This window comes from Hipposideros armiger, unplaced genomic scaffold, assembly GCF_001890085.2.
Source record: "Hipposideros armiger isolate ML-2016 unplaced genomic scaffold, ASM189008v1 scaffold_502, whole genome shotgun sequence".
NCBI lineage: Eukaryota > Metazoa > Chordata > Mammalia > Chiroptera > Hipposideridae > Hipposideros > Hipposideros armiger.
Window position 1 is genome coordinate 755,371 of NW_017731852.1, and position 21,634 is coordinate 777,004.

At 49.1% G+C, this 21,634-nt stretch overlaps 1 protein-coding gene across 1 annotated transcript in view; it reads left to right on the top strand.

Moving 5' to 3' along the window:
* Positions 1-21,634, top strand: part of ELAVL1 (ELAV like RNA binding protein 1) — a 37,526-nt gene that overhangs the window by 5,990 nt on the left and 9,902 nt on the right. The window contains exons 2-4 of the mRNA XM_019667653.1: positions 6,129-6,316; positions 16,799-16,902; positions 18,485-18,638. Of these exons, the coding sequence (XP_019523198.1) occupies positions 6,145-6,316; positions 16,799-16,902; positions 18,485-18,638 (430 nt within the window). The 5' untranslated portion in view covers positions 6,129-6,144. The remainder of the gene's footprint in view (positions 1-6,128; positions 6,317-16,798; positions 16,903-18,484; positions 18,639-21,634) is intronic.

Here is a 21,634-nt window from a genome sequence, read left to right on the forward strand (position 1 = left end):
CATGGGCTACTGTATATAGCCAGCAGCCAGCGTGAGCGGCCAGCAGCCGCAGTGAGCGGCCGTCCAGAAGCTGGCGACTGATCTGCCTCGCCCAGGAAGAGCGCAATGATGGTGCCAACTTGGGCCAGTGAAGCAATGTCCTCCACAATTAGACTGAAGAACAAAATGACAGCAACTTGTCTGTTGACCTTCCCCCAATTCCCCAGCATTGTTCCCATCCCCCCAATTCCCCAATAAAAATATTTAAAAAAAAATAGTGTGATGGGACTGCAAACCCTCAGATCATCCAAACAGAACTTCTCCGTGATGCATGCAGTTAACTGGAAACATTCCCAAATCAGCAGGAGTCATTTTGATAAATTCAGTTTTTCTTTTTGCTCCCTGCAATTGATTTTGATTCTGTGGGATAGGATGGTACTTATTGATGATCCTAAAAATGTAAGATTCTGAATGTATTACTAGACTGTCAGGACAATTTCCAGCTGCCCTTTAACGTAAAAGAATGTACCAAATACACATGATTCCTGGGTAAGTCTGAGACCCAGTGTCTGCTCCTTCCCCCCCGCCCCCACTGTGTGTACTTGTGTGATGCACCTATAGTTTGCTAGGTACGCTGGGTTTGCCTGGCAACTCTTAGGTGACAGTGATGTAGCCCTGGCCCTCAAGGCTGTTACCTATGAGATGGGCGAAAAACAAATGATTAAGAGTCAAGGTCATTTGTAAAGGTTTACACCAATGGTGTATGGGTGCTGAGAACGAGAGTGACCTATTGTCCTGGAGGACTTTTAAAAAATGAGTGAGGAAGCTTTGGAGAGGCAGACAATCCTGCAAAGGAAGCAGCTGTGACAGGGGCATGGAGACATGAAGGCCTGTGGCATGCCAGGCGAGAAGCTCGTGAGGGAAGAAAGGGCTGGAGCAGCAGGCTGGGCTTCAAGGTGAAGGGCGTTGTGTTTCATCCTTGTTCTGTAGTGACAATTTGAGGCCAGACCCTGCCACTTGTTAACAGTGTAATAACTAATCAGGAGTACAGTAACGTAACCTCGTAACCTCGGAGCCTTGGTAGGTAGTGACACCACGGAGGGGAGGAGCCAGCTTGACGGGCCGAATGTGTTGACCTGGAGGTGTCTCCAGAACTTCTGCCTGGAGAGACAGGCTGTGAAAGGAGACAGGGCCAGGCGATCTGAGCAACTGCCAGAGGTGGCTATGAGCTGTAAGTCATTGATTGTCGGGCGGAGATAAAGGCCCGGTTGTGGCTGGAGCTTTTGGGGACAGAACCTGGTTTAGAACAGGTCAGGGGAATGGACCCGGAGAGCAGGGTCGAGTGGCCTCAAAGCACCAAGAAACTGTGCTCTTGGGGTTTTGGTTTCTTCCTTGATGCCAGTTGACCAAGAACTGGGCCTACGGCTGGCTGTTCAGCCCCTGACTGGGTGTCAGGAGGAGCCAGCATGCTGGAGAACAGGGCTGCAAAGCCGAAGGTGCACTTTTTAAATCTTTGGAAATTTTTTAATTCACTCTCTTTGGTGTAGAGTTCTTTGAGTTTTGACAAATGTGGAGTCAAGTGGCAACCACCGTGATCAAGATATTGGGAAGTTCCATCACTCAAGAAATAAAAATACATTGATCCTCAAACAACGAGGGGGTCAGGGGTACCAACCATCTGTGCTGCCAAATTCCTCGTGTAACTAAAGTGGACCCTGTGCATACATAGATTCCCGATAGCGGATCGAAATACGTACACCCTCAGTGCTCTCCCTGTGTGGCAGCTCTTCCCCTCTTCCTAGGTATGGCAACCACTGATCTAACCCTTCTGGTTTTGCCTTTTCCAGAACGGAATCATACAGGTCTGTTTTTTTCCACTCAGCAAAATGTTTTTGAGATTCATACAAGTTGTGTTCATCAGTAGTACCTTTTTATTGCTGAGTAATAGTCCATTGTATGGTGTACCACAGTTTATCCAATAACATTAGGCTTAAAGGACATTTGGGCTCCTGTTTTTGGTGGTGATGAATTAAGCTACTATAAACATTTGTGTACAGGTCTTTGTATGAACATGACTTTCATTTCTCTTTTATGACGAGTAGGAGTAGGACTGGGTCATATGGTAAACGTACATTTAATTGTAAGAAACTGCCAGCCTGTTTTCCAAAGTGGCTGTAACATTTTTACATTTCTACCAGCAATGTATGAAAGTTCTGGTTTCTCCACACAGTCACCAGACCTTCATATTGTCTATTTTCTTATTGTTTGCTTGCTTTTGTTTTAATTATAGTTGACATACCATATAATATTAGTTTCAAGTGTTGTTTGCTTCTGTTTTATTTTGTTTTAGCCTTTATAAATAAGTAGTGGTATCTTGATTTTCATTCCAGATGGGGAGTGGTATCTCAATGTGGTTTTACTTTGTATTTCTCTAATAACTAATAATGAGCTTTTTTTCACATGTTGATTTGCCATCGATATATCTTCTTTGGTGCAGTATCTGTTCACATCTTTTGCTATTTTTTAAATTGGGTTGTTTGTTTTCTTAGTAAGTTTTGAGAGTTCTGGATACAAGTCCTTTTTTCAGATATGTGGTTTGCAAATATTTTCTTCCAGTCTATGGATTGTAATTTTCCTAGCAATGTCTTTGGCAGAACAAAAGTTTTAAATTTTGATAATATCCAGTTTATCGATTTCTTTTAAATGGATTAGGCTTTTGGTGTGGTATCTAAGAAATCTTTGCCTAACCCAATGTCACAAAGATTTTCTAGAAATTTTCTATTTTTACATTTTAGAACAGAGGTCGGCATACTTTTGCATAAAGAGCCATATGGTAAATATTTTCAGCGTTGTGAGCCATATGGTCTCTGTCACAACTACTTGACTCTGTCATTATAGCGCAAAAGCAGCCACTGACAATACGTAAACAAGTGAGAGTAGCTGTGTACCAATAAAACTTCATTTGTAAAAGCAGGCAGCGGGCTGAATTTGGCCCTCAGGTCATGGTTGGCCAACAACTATTTTAAAAAATTAACTTTTTACCAGGCATAGAGGACACCCCTGTCTGAATTATGAGAATGGGGTAATTATTGCCCAGTTCATCATCCTTGAAGGCAGGGTGAGGGAGAAGGCAGAAGAGTAGATGCCTAACTCAGAACAAGGGTGAAGAGAGGGAGGGATAAAGTAAAATAGAGGAAGAAAGGAGAGAAATGTTTGAATCACATTTGGACCAAACTTCAGTGTGCATTTTAATTTTTCAGAGTTTACCCTTGCACTTTGGTTCAGGCTTCAGCAGATGTTTTTGTTTGTTTTTGAGCTAATGATCTCAGTCTCCTGGCCACAGATGGTTTGATAGATTCGTGAAGTTTTTCATGATTAAACCTGTTAATGCTGGTTGTTCTGTGCTTTCTACTGAAAATTGGTATTTATCTATCTTCCCTTAATGTATATTTAGGATATATTCATTGTTTTACTTTTTCCAGCCAGGGGGTGCGGGTTCCTTGTACATGTTTCTATGCTTGTGTCTGATTATTTCTGTAGAGCAGATCCCTACGGTTCTGAGTTGGAGGGTAGCATTTGCATTAAAAATTTTGGTAGGCACTGACAAGTTATTCTCCAAAAAGGTGGTACTGTGTCACACTCATATCAACAACGTATGAGAGTGTTCCCCCCTTTACACTAGATTTAATCCATCTGACAGGCAGAAAGTAGCATCTCTTTCCATTTCGCATTTTCTTCCTTTTTTATGAACTTGAGCTTTCCATGGTTTCATAGCCATTTGAATTGCTGGCATCTATTAGTTGCAGCTCATATTCTGTGTCCACTTCTCTGCTAGTGATACGTCATTTTTTTCTTATTCATTTGTAGATGTTCTGAATGGAATTTTCTCAAGCTTGGCAGTATTGTCATTTTGAGCTGGATAGTTCTTGTTGGGGGAGGGGGGGGACACAGTTCTGTGCCTTGGAATGTTTAACTTAACAGCATCCCTGGCCTCTACCCACTAAATGCAAGTGGCGCCCCCTCCCCAATCGTGATAAGCAGAGATGTCTCCTTACATTGATTGTCCAGTATTTCCTGGGTGCAGAATCACCCAGGATGAGAACCACTGATCTAAGTAATATAATAAGTAGCAAGTACATTTGACCCTTGAACACCTCAGGGGTTAGGGCGCCAGCCTCCCGTGTAGTCGAAAATCCATGTGTAAAAATACAGTTGACTCTTGAACAACACAGATTTGGACTATGTGGGTCCACAAAAGGCATTTCAAAGCTTGCAAGCTTTCAGTCTCGAGTTAAGGTCAACTGTATTTTCTCCCAGTCTGCTCTTTGTCTGTTTCTGATGCCTTTTTGTCATACAGAAGTTTTTAATCTTATGAAGTCTAAGTTTCCTTTTTTTTTTTATGACTTTTGATACTAACCTACTTTATGGAGATCAGGAAGCATAGAACATTTTCAAATTAGTAAAAGAAATGCTGGGAGATTGGACTAATGTTGCGTGTTGTGTATGGTCTGAAGCAAGTTCAAGACTGGAAGTTAGAGAAGACCTGAGTGTTTTCAGCAGGAGATAAGAAACTGTATCCAATTCCTCTCTCAGCATTGATTTGGGGGGGCGGGGGGCGGCATCCCCGCCCCAGAGATGTGTTGGGGGGGGGCTAGGTATGTAACCACTAGCAAGGCTACTTTTAAAGAAGCCTGACTGCTCCTGACAGTGGGCGCTGGGTGCTCAAACATAAAAGTGGAACTGGGCAGTAGGGATCTGGAGAACGTTGTGGGCCGCCTCCTGAGACCTCCAGGCTAGTGGGCAGCAAGATCCTTCTCAGACGTTTTTAGGCCATGGGGGTGGGGTGGGGAGGGTTGAGTGCCTGTGTATTTAGAGGCAGGGACGTGGGACAGCTCAGACTAGGCAGCTGCACAGCAATGCCTGTGTGCAAGCCCAGTGTGAGTTGTGCCTTCAGAAAGAGAGTGATCTTGGCGCTCTCAGCTGCACTGATCCGGACTCGACTCCAAAACTTTCACTGTGCTCTGATGTTTATCACCAAAAGTAAAGACTTCTGCAAGGCCGCTAATGACATTCCAAAGCCTGCAAGACCAATTTCCTCTTCTTACTGGTAGAAAAACCCTAAGCTTCCCAGCTCAATCGCAATGGCCTTTGGCAGAAAGGGATGCAAAGGGCCATTGCCTGCCTGCTCGAGGACAGACAGGGCGTCCGGGTTGGACATCTCAGGCTCCTCAGTATCCATCTACATCTGTCGTGCATGTGGAAATTAGAGAAAGCAAACATTTTTGGAATGCTCTCGAGAGACAAACCAAACACTTTCCACAGGAGGTTGAATGACAGTGCTAAAAGTGTTTGTATGAGTATGTCTCTGAAGACCTCTTAGTAAGTGGAGATGGTTGAACTTGGACTTTTGTATTAATAGACTATTTTTTAGAGCAGTTTTTGGTTTACACAAAGACAGTGAAGAAAGTACAGAGTTCCCATATACCTGTCCTCCAACATCTCACATTAGTGTGGTATTTTGTTATAATTGAGGAACCAGTACTGATGCTCATATATATTAGCTAAAGCCTGTAGTTGCATTAGGGTTCACTCTTGGTGTTGTACATTCCATGGGTTTAGACAAATGTAGAAAAATGTGTATCCACCATTACAGTATCATACAGAATAGCTTCACTGTTCTAAAAATCCTCTGTGCCCCCTGCCTGTTCATCCCTCCCTTCCCCTAAACTCCTGGCAACCACTCATCTTTTTACTGTCTCTATAGTTTTGCCTCTTTCACAGTGTCATAAAATTGGGATCATATAGTATGTAGCCTTTCAAGTTGATTTCTTTGATTTAGCCACATGCATTTAAAGTTCTCTCATGTCTCCGTGGCTTCATAGCTCTTTTTTTTTTTTATCTCCAAATAATACTCCATTGTGTAGATGGTTGTTTCTCCATCCGCCTACTGAAGGACATCTTGCTTGCTCCCAGTTAGGGGACATTTGTGCATAAAGCTGCTGTAAACATCTGTGTGCAGGTTTTGGTGTGGACATAAGTTGAACTCACAGTGTTGAAGAGAAAACTTAAGTGTCAATGCAGACGTTAGTTTTGCCTCATACTCTGCAATATGAACATTAGGGATTTACTTGATTTTTTTCCCCCTGCAGATTTTTAAAAAATACAATGTCTAATGGTTATGAAGACCACATGGCCGAAGACTGCAGGGATGACATCGGGAGAACTAACTTAATAGTCAACTACCTCCCTCAGAACATGACCCAGGATGAGTTGCGAAGTCTGTTCAGCAGTATTGGTGAAGTCGAATCTGCGAAACTTATTCGGGATAAAGTCGCAGGTAAAGAAACCCAGCCGTGTTTATAGATGGGGTGCTTGTGGCCATTCTGCTAAGCACTGTCTTCTCTGCCTGTGACCTGCAGCATCCCAGAGTGCAGAAGAGCCGCAGCCTTGCAGTGATGCCTGTGAAGTTTCATTTTTATCTCAAATGCTACTTTGCCACCGCCCTGGTGTAAGATTGGACGTAGGTCCCCAAAAGAGGAAAAATTCATCATTAGACAGAGAGCATGTCCAAAATAAGATGGTGGGCGGGGAGGAAAAATGAGGAGACACCAGAAACGGGGTCTGCTCTGAGAGCTGGAAGGGATCAAAGGCCTGGCTTGGGCTCACCTGGGGAAGGGACTCTGGCCAGCGCACCCTGCCCCAGGCAGGCCCATCCCTGTATTCCACCCCACCCCCCCCCACACACACACACACACATGGTCAGGCCTACAGCAGAACACTGAGTCCCCCATGGGTGACCCTTCATTAGGTTTGGGCCACCTTGACTGTTGTCCCCACCATCAACTTGAGCATCTGAAATACACTGAGCTTGAACTCAGTTTGGGGGCAGGAGCAGGGCAGTGGCTCAACAGGCTGGCTGTGGGGTTGGCAGGCCACTCAAAGCCCCACTCTCCACTTGCTCGCAGTGTGACTTTTGAGCCTCAGTGTCCCCATCCATAGTGTGGGGTGGTGGCACCTACCACTTAAGGATTTGTGGAAAACCTAGTACAGAGCAGTCCCCATTCTGAGAGCACGGTTTCAATGATTCTAGAGAAAAACATGGAAAGAACAGGTACTGTGAAGCACTTTTTCCTCTTTTTTCCTCAGGGAGGAACACAGTTCTACGGAGCCCTCCTCCTCCTCCCCCTCTCCCTCTCTCCTTTCCTCCTTCCCTTTTCCCCTTCTCCTCCTCTTCCTCCTCTCTTCTCTGCTCTGGTGAGCTGAGGAATGGACAGTCCTTCCAGGACCCTGGGTTGTGGGACTATGATTCCCTACACTGAAAACTAATTTAAAAGTAAAATCTATTTCATTATGGGAATTAATAGTATCTTAGTCAGATTTACATAAAAGGAGGGTAACATATTGAACCCCGTGTACCCATCATCCTGCTTTGTTGACTCAGCATTTGCCTGTGACAGGACAATACCCGTCCCCGGCATGACCCTTAGAGAGGCTGACTGACCCATCTAGGGAGTTAGTTCATCACAGCAGGATATGGACCTCAAAGCCTTTTAAGGACTCTTCCAGTTCTGAGAGTCTGTGATTTAATAAATGTCTTCTAAACAGGAACTTTAGATAATACACAAAATTGAACAACATTAGAAAGTTCTAGAAGCCACTATCTCCAATTCCAGGAAACCTTCCTGAATAAGAGTCTTTGTTCACAGGGGTTTTGAAATTCTCCTGTGCTGCTTACAAGTCTTGCTTTTTTCCATTTACGTTCTTGTGGAAGGGGACTTTCAGCCCCATTGATATACCTCAGCATTACAGTCCCGATTTTGATTTTGCAAGCATTCTCACGGTCCCTGTGTCTCTTCACTTGGGTGGTTTTCAAAGGAATGTGAGATAGGTTAATAGGAACACCTAGATTTGGTGAGATTGGCCTGGAGAGTAGAGAACCATGAAATCAGTAAAAGTGTAATTTGAAAGTTATTTCAGTTCAGAGATAAACTTTTCTTATCTCTGGGCAAGATGCGTGTAGTGTACCAGGAGTTGTAGAGTAGGTGGGCCTGGGCTTGCATTTCAGTTCAGCACCTTGCTAGCCGTTCTTAAATTGAATGAACATAGCTTTATGAAAAACTTACTGCAGTCTCACTCTCCTGCCACCAGTGTGTGAAAACTTTGCTGGCTGGTCTCGGGGCCCTGGCCTTACATTTTACTGCCCCTTTGTCCTTGTAGTACACTGCTCTGGTGAAACCCCGAACATAGATGTGTTAGTTCAACTGCTTTCTTCTGGCCAGGCTCAGGCTGCCCACCCCAGAGAGAGACAGGCGCCCTGTCGAATCAGATCCTCAACCGAGCTCACCTTGCCATGAGTGCTATCCCTATCCCCTACAACAACCATTTCAGCAGTTTTTTTCCCCCTCAGGCCCTGTTTGTACCAGCTGATGACTGCCTCCTACTTCACAGTGAAAATAATAGCCATCTCTACCTCTCTCCTGCATCCTGTCCCTTCTTGGCACCCCAGGAGCCTCAGGCTATGCGAGTACCCACTTTTCTGGGTCTTCCCAGGATTGCCCTGTCAGCATTCAGCATCCACCCATCTCTGCTCTTTTTTTAAAGATCCTTGCTAAGATTCTCCAATTTCTGTAGCTCAGGGTTTCTCCATTTGACCACTATTGACATTTGGGACTAGATAATTCATGTGAGGTATGAGGGGGGCGTCCTGTGCATTGTAGGATGTTGAACAGCATCCCTGATCTGCACTGACTAGATGCCAGTGGCACTTTTCTGAGTTGTGACAACCAAAAAATATTCCCAACTATTTCCTGGGGGACAGAATCACTCATGGGTGAGAACCACTGCTCTAGCTGCTGTCCTCTCTCTCCTCCTGTTCACAGAACTGACAAATTGTCCCCTCTTCCTTCTGGAAGCTTCTTCTTCCCTTAGCTTCTATGAACCACCCACCCTGGCTCTCACCCACCCCTGAAGCCTTGCTCTATCTCTCTTGCAGCCCCTTTCCAGCTGTTAACTTTAGTGGTCCTCAGGTTTATTCCTGGCCTCTTCTTCCTAAGCCTACACTGTGGTGAGTGGATGCACCCCCACAGCTTAATTTCCCCTTTAGTTTGCCACTTCTCTTTCAACCACAAAGCTCCCCTGAGCTCCGGACCCCTCAACTCCTAAATTCAACATTTTCCAAACTGACCTTGATTCTCCCATAAGCCATCTGCTTGATTCCCAGTGTCCCCATCTTATTGTCCACTGTCCACTTAGTGGCTCTGGTCAGAAATCTAAAGCGTGACCTTTAACATGTGTCCCTGGCACTTGTGCTTCTGCATGCTTTCATCCCTTTTCCTCCTCCCCTGCCTTCATGCTAGACCAGGTCACATCAATCCTCTGCCTGCACTAGCACTCTTGCCTCATAACTGGCCACCCGCACTCCCTCCAGACCATTCTCACTGCAGCAAAGGAGTCTCTTTAACGCTCCATAGGTTACCCTGTAATTCACCTGCTTTAAAACCCCTCAGTTCCCAGGTCCCATCTGCTTTAGGATGCCTTCCCTGGCCCAACCCAGTCAGCTTTAGATGCTTCTCTCCTAGGTTCCCATAGAAACCAGTCAGACTGGCTAATGGGTTTCCACACTGCACTGAAGCTGAAATCTTCTTGTTCAGCAAGTCCATATAGTTCTCGGAGGCAGGGACCCTATTAATCTCTATATCCCTGGAGGCTGCCACAGTCTGTGGAAGGAATGAATGAATTAAAGGGTCTAGGGATGGGGGGAGAATGCAAATCAGCATGGACATTCATTCACCCAACAGATATTTACAGAGTGCCGACCATGGGCCAGGCCCTGGTGACAGGAGGCATGAGGGACGGGGTGGTAGCTGGGATGCTGAGAATGTTTCACATGTTGGCCTCAGGAATCAGAATGTTTCTGGCCAGCCAGGCCCCAGCCCCCATGTTGGGGGCATGCACTTTTTGCTGCCTGTTTCATCCACTGTCACTAGCTAGCCTTACTGTGCAGCCCTGCCCTGCTCTCTGTTCTGGCGTCTCGTCCCTCTGCAGACACCATATGGCCACGGGGGCCCACCAGCCTGCCTCCCTGCTCCTGGACTACCTGTTATGCTGGCCACTCGGTCCCCAGCCTCAGGCCCAGCTTCACCCAGCTTCGGTCTCAGCTGTGCACCTCTGGTCAGGATAAAGCCCATACCCCTGCCTGCAGCTCCCAAGTCTCCTGGAGACCTATCCCTGTCGTCCCAGCCACGACACCCTCCACTTACCCTTCTCTCAGGCTAGACTGAGCTGCTTGTCATTTCTCAGACACACCTGCTCTTGCTCTCTTGTGATTTCACAAATACTGTTCCCTTGGTAGGAATGCCCTTCTACACCTAATCAGCCTGACTATTTTTTTTTTCTTAATGAGAATCACCTTTGTTCTTTATAGAAAAAAAATTTCATGTGAGACAAGCAGGAAGAAAAATTTACATTACCCATAATCCAACCTTTGTTGCTCATGTTCTTCCAGACTTTTTTCTTTACATATTCCTGGTCATAAGCAGTTACGTTGTTTTACAAAAATAGGCTCGCACCACCCAAGCTGTATGGGAAGCGTTTCTTTCTGTATCTGTGAACATTTTTCCCTGTCATTGAACATAGCTATCTCATCATAATGGTTACATAGTATTCTGGTGTATGGAGGCTCTGAGTTTACAACAAGTTACTGTGGCTGTTTTTCCATATTTATAAGTCTCACTGAGATAAATATCCCAGCACAAATCTTTGCTCACTGGTTATTTTCATAGAAAGTCTTCCTAGAAGTGAACCAACAGTTGGGAGAGTGTGTACAGTTGTCCCCCCTTATCTGTGGGTTTGCTTTCCATGGTTTCAGTTACCTGTGGTCAACCGCTGTCCAAAAATATTACATGGAAAATTCTGGAAATAAACATTTTATAAGTTGTAAATTGCACATCATTCTGAATAGTGTGATGAAATCTCTCGACATCCTGCTTCATCTTGCCCGGGACGTGAATCATCCCTTTGTCCCTCGTATCCACGCTGTGTACCCTCCCTGCCCATTAGTCACTTAGTAGCCGTCTCAATCTTCAGATCAGTTGTCATGGTATCACAGTGCTTGTGTTCAAGTGACCCTTATTTTACTTAATCATGGCCCCAAAGCACAAGAGTAGTGATGCTGGCAGTTCAGATTTGCCAAAGAGAAACTGTAAAGTGCTTCCTTTAAGTGAAAGGTATGTATGCATAGGAAAAAACAGTATATACAGGGTTCAGTACTATCCGCGTTTTCAGGCATCCATTGGGGGTCTTGGAATATGTTCCCTGATGATAAGGGGGATACTACTGTACTTTCTAAAAACCTTTGACCCATATTGCCAACTTGCCCTCTTGGTGGGGAGGGGGTCTGGTTTAAATTCCGTTCCCTCCTGGCTGTGCCATCCCCTAGGTAGGCAGGGTTTCTCATCTTTGCCAGCCTAAGTGAAAAATGACATCCGATCCTGGTGGCAATTTGCATTTCTAGGAAAGTTTATCTGTTTTCACATACTTATTGGCTATTATACTCTTCTTTTATGAAATACCCATCTTGTCCTTTGCTCACCTTTGTTTTGCAGGCATTTGCTATTTCTTATTTATTGCCTGATTAGTTCACTCATCCCCCTGAGACTCAGCCTCTCCCTCTTCAGTGAAGTCTTCCCTTGAGCCCCCATTGACCTTTAAAGGAAGAACTTGACTGTATCCACCTACTCACATTGCAGGGGAGACCTCATCCATAGGGTGTTCACCACCCTCCCATGCACCCCAGGTCAAGCTGAGAAACACTAAGGGATTAAAACAGTACATCTGGCTGCTCTGGTCTGTAAACATACGATGAGATGCTATGGAATCAGCTCTTGGTTTTAACCCTCACCCAGAGAGAGAGGAAGTATGTTTGGAAATGGAAGAGCACTGGTCCAGGGTTGCCCGACAGGGTGTGAAGAGTGCTCCTCGTTGAAGCAGCCTTACTTTTCTCCAGGCAGCGGCTCTTGGGCTGCTGGCCCCTGCCAGCAGCAGCACCTGGCTACTATGGGAAGAAAACACAAGTCCCGGGCCCCACCTAGACCGACTGAATCAGCCAGGCCAGGTGTTTGAACATCTGTGGTTTAACCTTCCTGGAGGGATGGCAATGCTGTGGTCGAGGCAAGTCAGAGAACCAGAACTGAGAAGGACCGGCCTGTGGCCAGAAGGCGATGTGGCCATGCCTCCTACACGGTGGGGAAGTGAGAACTGGGGGCAGTGCCAGCTTCTGGGACATCCCTTGCCATCAGACTCAGGGTTTATTTGTGCTTTATCCCTGTCCCTCCTCCCTCTTCTCTTTCTTTCCCTCATCTTCTGCCCCTCCCCTCTCCCCGACCTGGTGGTCCCCATCCCCCAGCCCTGACTCCAGGCAGGCCCTGCCCTCCTCAAGCCCCAGCAGCCTGTGCAGGATCCTTGCCCTGCCAGAGCTCTGCCCCTGAGTACCCCTGCTCCCCCGCCAGACCTCAGGGCCAGGTCTCAGGCTTCCCTCATTTGGGGCTAGTCTTCTATCACCAAAAAGGGGAAGGGGGAGCACCTGACCTGCCTTCGTGGCCCTGAATCTAGCAGGCTCACTGGCTCTAGGGGGCTGGAGAACCATTGTAAGGATCTTAGAAGTGTAGATTTCCACGCCTGCCTGACATCCTGGGTCCCTGGGCTGCGTCATTACCCACATAGCTTGTGGATCCTAATAGAGAAACAGTAACTTGGGGATTGCTTTGGGAATTGAGGGCCTTCTCCCAGGCGCCTGGGATTCCTCTGTATAACCGTGGGGAGCCCCCCTGTCTGGGGCTCCCCATATGCACTTCCAGCATCGCCTCTCAATCTGAGCACAGTGGAATCCTGCCACCCCCATTCCTGCACCTCCCCACCTCCATTTCAGTTTCATTGTTCTGGGATGTGGCCTGAGCAGTCATCATTAAGTAGCTGCCCTGGTGATCCTAATGGGCAGCCAAAGGTGAGCGTGATGAAAGGGTGGAGGTGGGTGCTCAGCACTGTGGGTAAGCACTTTGGCCTGTGGCCTCATCAACTGGGTGAAAACCAGGGGCTCCCCTTTGTTCCTCCCCGGCCTTCCCTTCTACTGCACACAGGTGCCCACCACGGAGGGTGGAACAGACTGAGGGGACAGAGCCAGCCCTGGGGGTGGGGGTACGCAGAGATCCCGCCCCACATAGTCCCAGCCCCCAGAAGGCCCAGCCCAGCCCAGGAGTGCTGGCAGAGGAGCCGCTCCCTGGAGCTCCCTTCCACATTGGCCCCTCTGGCTCTTCCTTCCGCTGCCCACTCCGGGTGCACACCACCCTCATCTCACACCTGGTCAAGCTCACAGACTCCCCACAGGGCCCTGCCCGCTCAGCCCACTGCGTCCACTCTCCACGCAACAGCCACCGCTGGCCCATTCCCCCATCGTCCAGCCGTGCTGGCTGCCTTTCATTTCCTGGAACGTACTAGTTGTCTTTGCCTCAGACCTGGTACTTGCTCTTCTGTCTGGAATGTTCACCTCCAGCCATCCTGAAGTCTTGCTGCAGATATCACCTCAAAGGACGCTCCTGGCTGCACAGTCTGCTGTGGGCCCATCCTGCCAGTCTCTCACCACAGAAGGATTCTCCTCATAGCACCTGTGTAGTGGCTTTGTTCATTCCTTGCTTGCTGGTTTGTTGTCCAACTTGCCCACTGGGATGTGAGTTTCATTAGGGCACGAGCTTGCGCCTTTGTGATCATCACCAACCCCAGCCCCCTCCCCCACCATCCAACCTGGCCCAGGATCTGACACGTACTAGGTGCTCAGTTAACGTGTGGGCGAATTGAGATGTGGAGTGAGGGCAGGACCAGGGAAGGGAGGCAGTGGCCATCTGAGAGTATGTGACTTCCTAAGTGACATTGGCAGGTGTGAGCACACAGGTGGTCAGAGGTCACCCAGAAAGAGTGTATGATGGAAACAAGGACCAAAGGTAGAACCCTGTGGACCGTCTTGAAATGAGCAGAGGACAAGCCTGAGGAGGGACAGCTGAAGAGAAAAACCTGGCATTATTGTCACATCCTGGAGGAGGTGGCATCTCAAGCTGGTCAGCACTGGGCACTGCTGAGAGCTTAGGGAGCTGTACCCTGAAACTGCCTGTGGGGCAGCACCACAGGGTCATGGATGGCCTTGGTGAGGGCGGTGCTGGCAGTCAGCTGTGACCACCCTGGAGGGGTCAGCCAGGGCCAGTGGGCACTAGGGTGGGACAAGCCTATGTTTATATGCCAAGAGGAAGCAGCTGCAGCTGAAGATACAGGAACAGAGCCTGGAGTGAGTCCTCATGGGTGTCTGGTTTCCTCAGCGGTGCTTAGAGCATCTGAGGCACCTGCAACAGAGATAGATGGTCCAGGGTAGGGATTGGCCTTAAGGAGACCCGAATATGGGTGGTGCCAATCACAGAGAGGCAGAGGAGCCCATCTAGGGCTGGGCTAGACTGGACAGGCCCCTTGGCCTGAGCACGGTGAGAGATGGATGGAGCGGGGTTGAAGAGCAAGCGTTTGGGGTAAAATCTCAGCCAGGAGGGAGTTTGGCCAGGAGTTCATACCACAGACCTTCTGCATTCTCAGCTCACATTTGTGGTCTGGACTGTTGGCAAGGACCTTTTAAATCCCTGACCTGGCACCAACTGGTTTTCTGAGCTGCAAGTATTACTCTCCTACTGGATGGATTTAGGCCCCACAACCCTGCTCTCTGGGGTTCTCACTGTCCAGAGCTCAGGAACCGAGTCTCTGAGACCCGTGGGGTTTTGTTAGAAATATGGGTCTGGAGGGTCAGGTTTTGTTTTTGTTTCTTTAAAAATGAAAGTAGCTGCTCAGAATTGCACATAATTTATATAGCTACTCCCTCCGGAAGGAGGGAGAGCCCTGAAGGAGACGGTGGAATTCTCCTTAAGTGTGGGCTGCACAGTGACTTCCTTCCAAAGCCTACAGTGTGGGTCACAGGGAGGGGGTGACCTTACAGTGGAGAAGAAACCTGCCAAACCAACTCTCGGTCAACATCAACAGTGATAAGTCACACTGACAGGTGTTCACACATCATGAACACCTGATACGATGCCATGAGAAGGGCACTGTGCTCTGGTTGATCTTCCTCCCAAAATCCATAACCTGAACCTGTGAGGAAAAACATCTAACGGATCCAGATTGAGGGGGATTCTACAACATTCCTGACCAGCCCTCTTCAAAACTGTCAAAATCATCGCAAGCAAGGAAGTCTGAGAAGCTGTCTCTGCCAAGAGGAGTCTAAAGAGACGTGATGAAATGTCACATGGGATCCTGGATGGCATCCCGGGACAGAAAAGGACATTAGGGGACTACTAAGGCAATTGGAATCAAGTGTAGACTGCATTTCATAGTGTCACTGCTGGTTCATTTCCATCCATTCTAGTGTAAGGTGTTACTAATGGGAAGCTGCGTGTGGGGTATATAGGAGCTTTGTATTATCTTTGTAATTTGTCTTTAAATCTAAAAAATAAAGTTTTGCTTTTTTAAGTGGCGAAACTGGGCTAGGCTGTTCTCTGGGTTCTGGATCTCATTATCACCGAGATGGGTCTGGGTTCCTCTGGCACCCTGGGCTGAGCCGGCCCAGCTGCTGTGAGGGTCTGTCTTCACCTTGTGACTCAAGGCCGGGTCATGGTTTTTACCTGCTCATTGTCACCCTCTGCCAACAAAGCTTGGTGAGGGTGGGCCTTGGTCTCACGCACAGCTCTGTCTCTGCCCAGAGCAGTGCCTGACGCACTGTGGGTGCCTGCCCCCTAATGTGGCAGGTGCATGGGTCAGATGCAGGCACGTTGCTGGTTCTCTTCTGTGCCTCCTCCTGTCCCTCCCCTACAGTGAAGGTGGGGGGCTTCTTCCACCTCTCACCCTCAGTCTTTGCTCCTCTCTGGCCTCCTGGGAACCCACAGCCCTCCGCCTGCTGTGCTGAGTTCCTCCGGGATATCCATTTGGTGGTTGCTCCCACCACTTCTAAAAGTTTCACAAAGGAGGGGCGGGGGCAGGGACAACACTACCTGTAACCTTGGTTTTCTTTGGGAAGAACTCAGGTTTTCACATCCCTTACAACTCCCCCACACTTCAGCCGATGATGCCATCACAGCGGACGCCACTGCCAAGGGGAGCCCTGGAAGCTTGGCCAGGGTAGTGAAGGCAGGACAGGGGCTGCTGGCCCGCCTTCCCTGCGGCACTGGGACTTCTGTCAGTACTGGCCTCCCCTGTGCTCCCCAGCTGGGGTGCTGGTTTGAGAGAATAAGAGGAACCGACGCTGGGTGGCGCCAGAGCCCAGCAAGCCTTGCTGCTCAGGTTGAAAGTGGAGAGATAGCTGATCCTCCATCATTGGGCTCTCCCCATCTGCCTGTCTGCCACTTGTGACCATCCTCCTCCCCATCCCAGACTCAGGCCCCCTCTGAACCCCACAGAATGGCCACCACCGGTGGGACCAGTCATTGTCATTGCTTTGGTGACGGGTTCCCCAGGATGCAGTCAGTAGCACAATGTTTCTTTTTAAATAACTTTTTAATTACAAAAGTCATATTTGTTCTTTGCAGAAATTTTACAAGGTTGCCAAAGAAATTTAACAAAGAAACCAGTGATATGGATTGTAACTATGGATCTCTAATCCCACTTCCCCAGGTCCTGGTTCCTGGTATTTGTCTTTTCTCTGACCTTGTCCTTTTGAGCCCAGTCAGACATAGCCCTGTTCATCTTCTGACTCTCTCTCGGTCTCTCTTGGTTGGTTTACCAGTGTGCACGTGTTCTCCCACAGGACACAGCTTGGGCTATGGCTTTGTGAATTACGTGACTGCAAAGGATGCGGAGAGGGCAATAAACACGCTGAACGGCCTGCGGCTCCAGTCCAAAACCATTAAGGTAAAGAGTGGTGAGCACCACCTCATTCATTCCTGTCCTAGGCTGGGGTCTGTCAAGGGCACCATTAGCACGCTAGTGCTTCCAGGGCATCTGGGGAACCTCCTGTCTGCTCCAGGTGAGGCATTGCATGTCAGATGTGTGTTGGGTGGTGACTGTCCCAGGCCTCACGTCATGGCTCATGGCTTCCTCGGCCCCACCAGTAAAGGGAAGGTCCCCATGAAGGGACGGCCCCCTCCCCGGCCCAGGGTATCCCTGGGTGCGTCAGCTCACAGGCAGCCTCCGTAGGCCTCCCCGCCTGTCTCATTTACCAGATATGACATTCCCATCCTCATGCAGTCCCTGCTCCCACTCCCTCCGCCCTGCTCATGCTTGGCTTGTTGTGGTGACATCAGCAGCATTGCCTTTCTTGTCCCATCACAGCCAGTTCATTCAGCATTCATTTAGCAAATATTCATGGAGCACCTACTATGTTCCAGACAGTGAACAAATCAGACAAATTCTGGGACCTCACAGAGCCAGGTGTGTATGTTCTTGGCACATAGAACCGCACCCCTCCCTTCCTGGCAGGCCTGAGCATTGTGGTGCGAACATACCCATAGTCCATGCTCTCGTGCTGCCCAATGATACCAGGAGGTCGTGTTTGCTCCTATGTTATGATCTCAGGCTCCTCATCACACCAGTTTTGTGACCCTCTGCGAGCAAGTTCTGCACAGGTCCCAGTCCCCACCTTCCAGAGCACACTGTGCTCTGCCTCCTCCCACTCTTATCTCCCAGCCTCCTGACTTGGTTCTGATCCGTGGGGTGTGACTGGGTCCCACTACCCAGGTTGCCCCTTTGTGGGCAAGAGGGCTTTCTCCCAGCTGCCCCTACCTAGCATGAGTGGGCCTTGGCCCCATCCTTCCTTCTGGCCTGCGGTGTCCACACAGCTGTCACCGCAACCTGGGAAAGCACCAAAGACCTTTCCTTCTCATTAGCCCTTGCAGCTTCCCTCGCCACCTCTAGCCCACACATGTGCCATTTTATCTAAGCCATTACAGAAGCCTTTCAGGCTTTCTTTGAGTGTAAAACATAAGCCCAGATGGCCTGGAGTCGTTTAATACTGAACAGTTGAATGTGGAACTCAGGGCTCCTCCAGTATTCGTGGGCCCCATCGGGCTCCCATAGTGAGCTTGCCTGTTGGTAAGCGGGTATTGAACTCCTAGCAGCACCCAGCTCTCTTGCCCACCAGCCCTCGGGCTCCTCATGCAGGACCAGGTCCTATTCCCAGCCCAGCTCATCGTGAAGAGAGGCATAAGGCTGTGGTAGGAGGACAGGTAGCAAGGTTGGGTCTCTGCCCTCCACCAACTGGCTGTGGGCCCTATGTTGTCCTCACTGGGATGTGAGGGCCAGGTGAGAAAATGCTGCTGGGTGTCAGCCTACTGCTTGGCCCATGGGGAGCTGCCAGCACGTGCTACCATAGGGGATGAGTGTTTGTGTGATCTCTAACCAGAGGCTGGCTTTTTCTCACCCCCAAATGTAACACCCTCCCTCGATGATTAACCATACACCTGCCCTAACCTCAGAAAGTGGTTTTGTTTTCAAGGTGTCGTATGCTCGCCCAAGCTCAGAGGTCATCAAAGATGCCAACCTGTACATCAGCGGGCTCCCCAGGACCATGACCCAGAAGGACGTGGAGGACATGTTCTCTCGGTTTGGGCGAATCATCAACTCCCGGGTCCTTGTGGACCAGACCACAGGTACAGGGGTGGCCTTGGCACGCAGTGAGGTTTTCCTCTAGGCTGGGACCAGGTTTCCCAGGGAAGACAGATCACGTTTGCTTCTAAATGTCATTAGTTGTTCCACCAATGAGGGCGGAATCGAAATGAGATGACATTGGCGTTCGTTTTATGAGTCTGGGAGGTAAAGTGACATGAAAGCAGCCCCTGTGTCCAGCTGGCATTTTATGTGAAAATACCAAGACATTATGGCACCTTCCTATAGGCCCCCAAATGTCCCAGCCTGGCCTGTGAACAGGGTTCAAGGGTTTGCTCCTGTTCGTATTGCAGGCAGACGGTATGCAATGTTACAGTCTTTACTCATGGCCCAGAGTGCTTTTCATTGCCCAAAGCTACAGGGGTGACTGTTTCTGATTATTTAGATGCCCCACTTCGAATAGCACATCCAAAGCTCACAGAGCTCAAAGGCGGTGAATTCCTCTTGCTGACCATCCCAGCCCCTCTCAAGTCATAGTTCAGGACATTCATTAGCTGCTTAGGCTCTGGGATTTGCATGAAGCAGCCAGTCATAACTGAGATGAGGGTCCACACACCCCTGGAAGCAGCCCCAGGCAAGCAGGCGGGAAGGAGGCTGGGTTCTGGCCCTGACCGTGGCCCGAATTGCCCTGCTGGCTGAGGACCAGGGTCAGGACATCCCGTCAAGCCCTGTGCAGGGCTCCGTCTGGGAAGCGGTGAGCTTGGGCCACGCCCACTTTAGAAATCCTCGCTCCTGTCTTCACCAGGAGTAGAAATCTAACAAACTAGCAAGGGAGCTTCTTCCCCACGGAGCTCAGTGAAGCCGATGGAATTGTCTACGGTCGATTTTTATGTTCTTCCCACATTGAGGTCACCCACCCCTTGGCTGTGGTATTAAAACTAACACTGAGTAGTTAGGTCTCAGGAAGTGACAGCTCCGAGGTGACCTCCCCTCTGCAGAACAGACCCCAGAGACCAGGTGGGCGGGGGCACAACATTTTTCCACCCCACCCCACCCTGCCCCGAGCTGTGTGGCCTGGGGAAGGCAGCCTTGTCACCAGCTCTCCCTTCTGCCCCAGCTGTGGAAGCTCAGATTGGTACATGCTGGGGCCTGACCTTGAGAGGAGCGGACAGCTTGCATCCCCCAGGGGCCTGAGAAGAAGGAGCTTATGGAGTGTAGTCCAAAGGCACAGGACACTGGCATTTCTTGGGAGTTCTGGGTACCCTGTAGCCTGGTGCAGGCACCTGTTCCGACACCAGGCTGTGCTGGAGGAACATGGACCCTACCCCACCCATACCGCCTCCTTCAGTCTACCCCGTCACTCTGGGGCAGGCGGTGGGGTGAGGACACCATGTACTTGGTATAAACCACCCTGACCGGCACCAGAATAGTTTCCTGTGCTCCCTAAAGCCCCCTTACTTATCTTCAAATGCCAATTGAGAGAACGATGTGGTCAGCTGGTCAGTGCACATTTTATTCCCAGTCCCGCCTGCGTGGGAGCGTCAAGTAGGCTGCCCAGGGACCCAGAGGTGGTGACTGTGCTGGCCCACATCCTATCTCCATGGCCCTGCTTTTCTAAATTGCACTGGGACTGCTTTGCCTCTGCCAAATGGAGCCCAGCTCTCTGTAGTTGGAGCCCAGCCACTTCGAGAACACACCTCCCTGCCACCTAGCTTTTGTACACACCATCCCAAGGGAGGGCACTTCTGTAGATAGCTCCCCTCAGCCATTTGCCAGGGATTTTGCCTCCTGTCCCTCTGCAAGGCTTCTATCTCCTAGAGTATTGGGGCCCTTCAGGGTTGCCCCCAGGCTCAGCTGTGACCTTAGGGTGGTTCACAGGACTCTCACTCTCCCTCAGGCCTCCCTGCCAGCCTCTGCCACTTCAGTGAAGGGACTGGGGCCCTCCACCCCACACCTCTGTCTGTCTGAGAATCCTTGCAGGAGGGCAGGAGGGAGGTGGAGGAAAGGGAGAGATGAGGGGGCTCCCAGAGGCTCCCTCCCCCAGCCCTGCTTCCTGACCCGAGGTGTAGAATTAGAAAGTGGAAAGGTGAGCCCCCTGGGGCTGTTGGCTTCCCTTCTTCCTCTGCTCCAGAGGAGGCCACCTGCTCAGGGCCCCTCTGTTGGGACCACATGGAGTCCACGGGTGGCCGGGGCAGAGAACGGCATGGCAGGCAAGTTTGCATATTGGGTTTGCCTTCATATGATGTGCTCTTTAGTGTGGAAGAAATGGGGAAGCTCTCTTAAGAAACCTTGATATCCTGAGCTGATGGTACTTAATTTTTTAAAATTTCTTTGCTTCTTTATCCATTCTGATTATGAACTTCATAGTTGACTCATTTGGAGATTGTGCCATTTATCGGTCTCTGATCTTAATTCTGAAAAACACAGAGCCATCTTCGAAAAATATACATTCACTAAATAATTTAGTCAATTTACATTCCCTCATGTTAAATATTGGGTTGTTGGAAAAGTCATGACGCATTTTTGCAACGAAAAACAGAAAAAATATTTCATGACTTTTCCGACGACCCAATAACATTCTCTTTCCCTTCCTTGGGTTTTCTTCATTGCACTTTGGCAGTTTTCACTGGAAAGTCATTTTACAAAACCAAATGGAAACCGCACTGGCACATACTTCTCTGTATGATCGCAAGGTCTGTATGAATGGAGTGAGACAGTCCCCTGCAGGCAGCTTCCATGGGAGCCAGCTAGTCCCAGCTTCCTGTCGTGTGGGCCTGAATATAGGCTTCATTCTGACTTTCACGTGTCTAAGCTGCCATTCGTGCCGTTTAAGAGGAAATAAAAACAGCGTTTTCAGTTATTCTTCTGAACTGAACTTGAAAAATAAGTTCAAGTTCTAGAATTTCCTGGCACACATGTGAATTGCTAGGTCATATCTCACTAATTCAGTGAGTGTCTCTGGCTGTGTGAATTTTAAATTTATATTTAAATTAGAATCATGGAACCAGGGTGGGGGCACCCTTGAGGCCGCTAGGAGCTG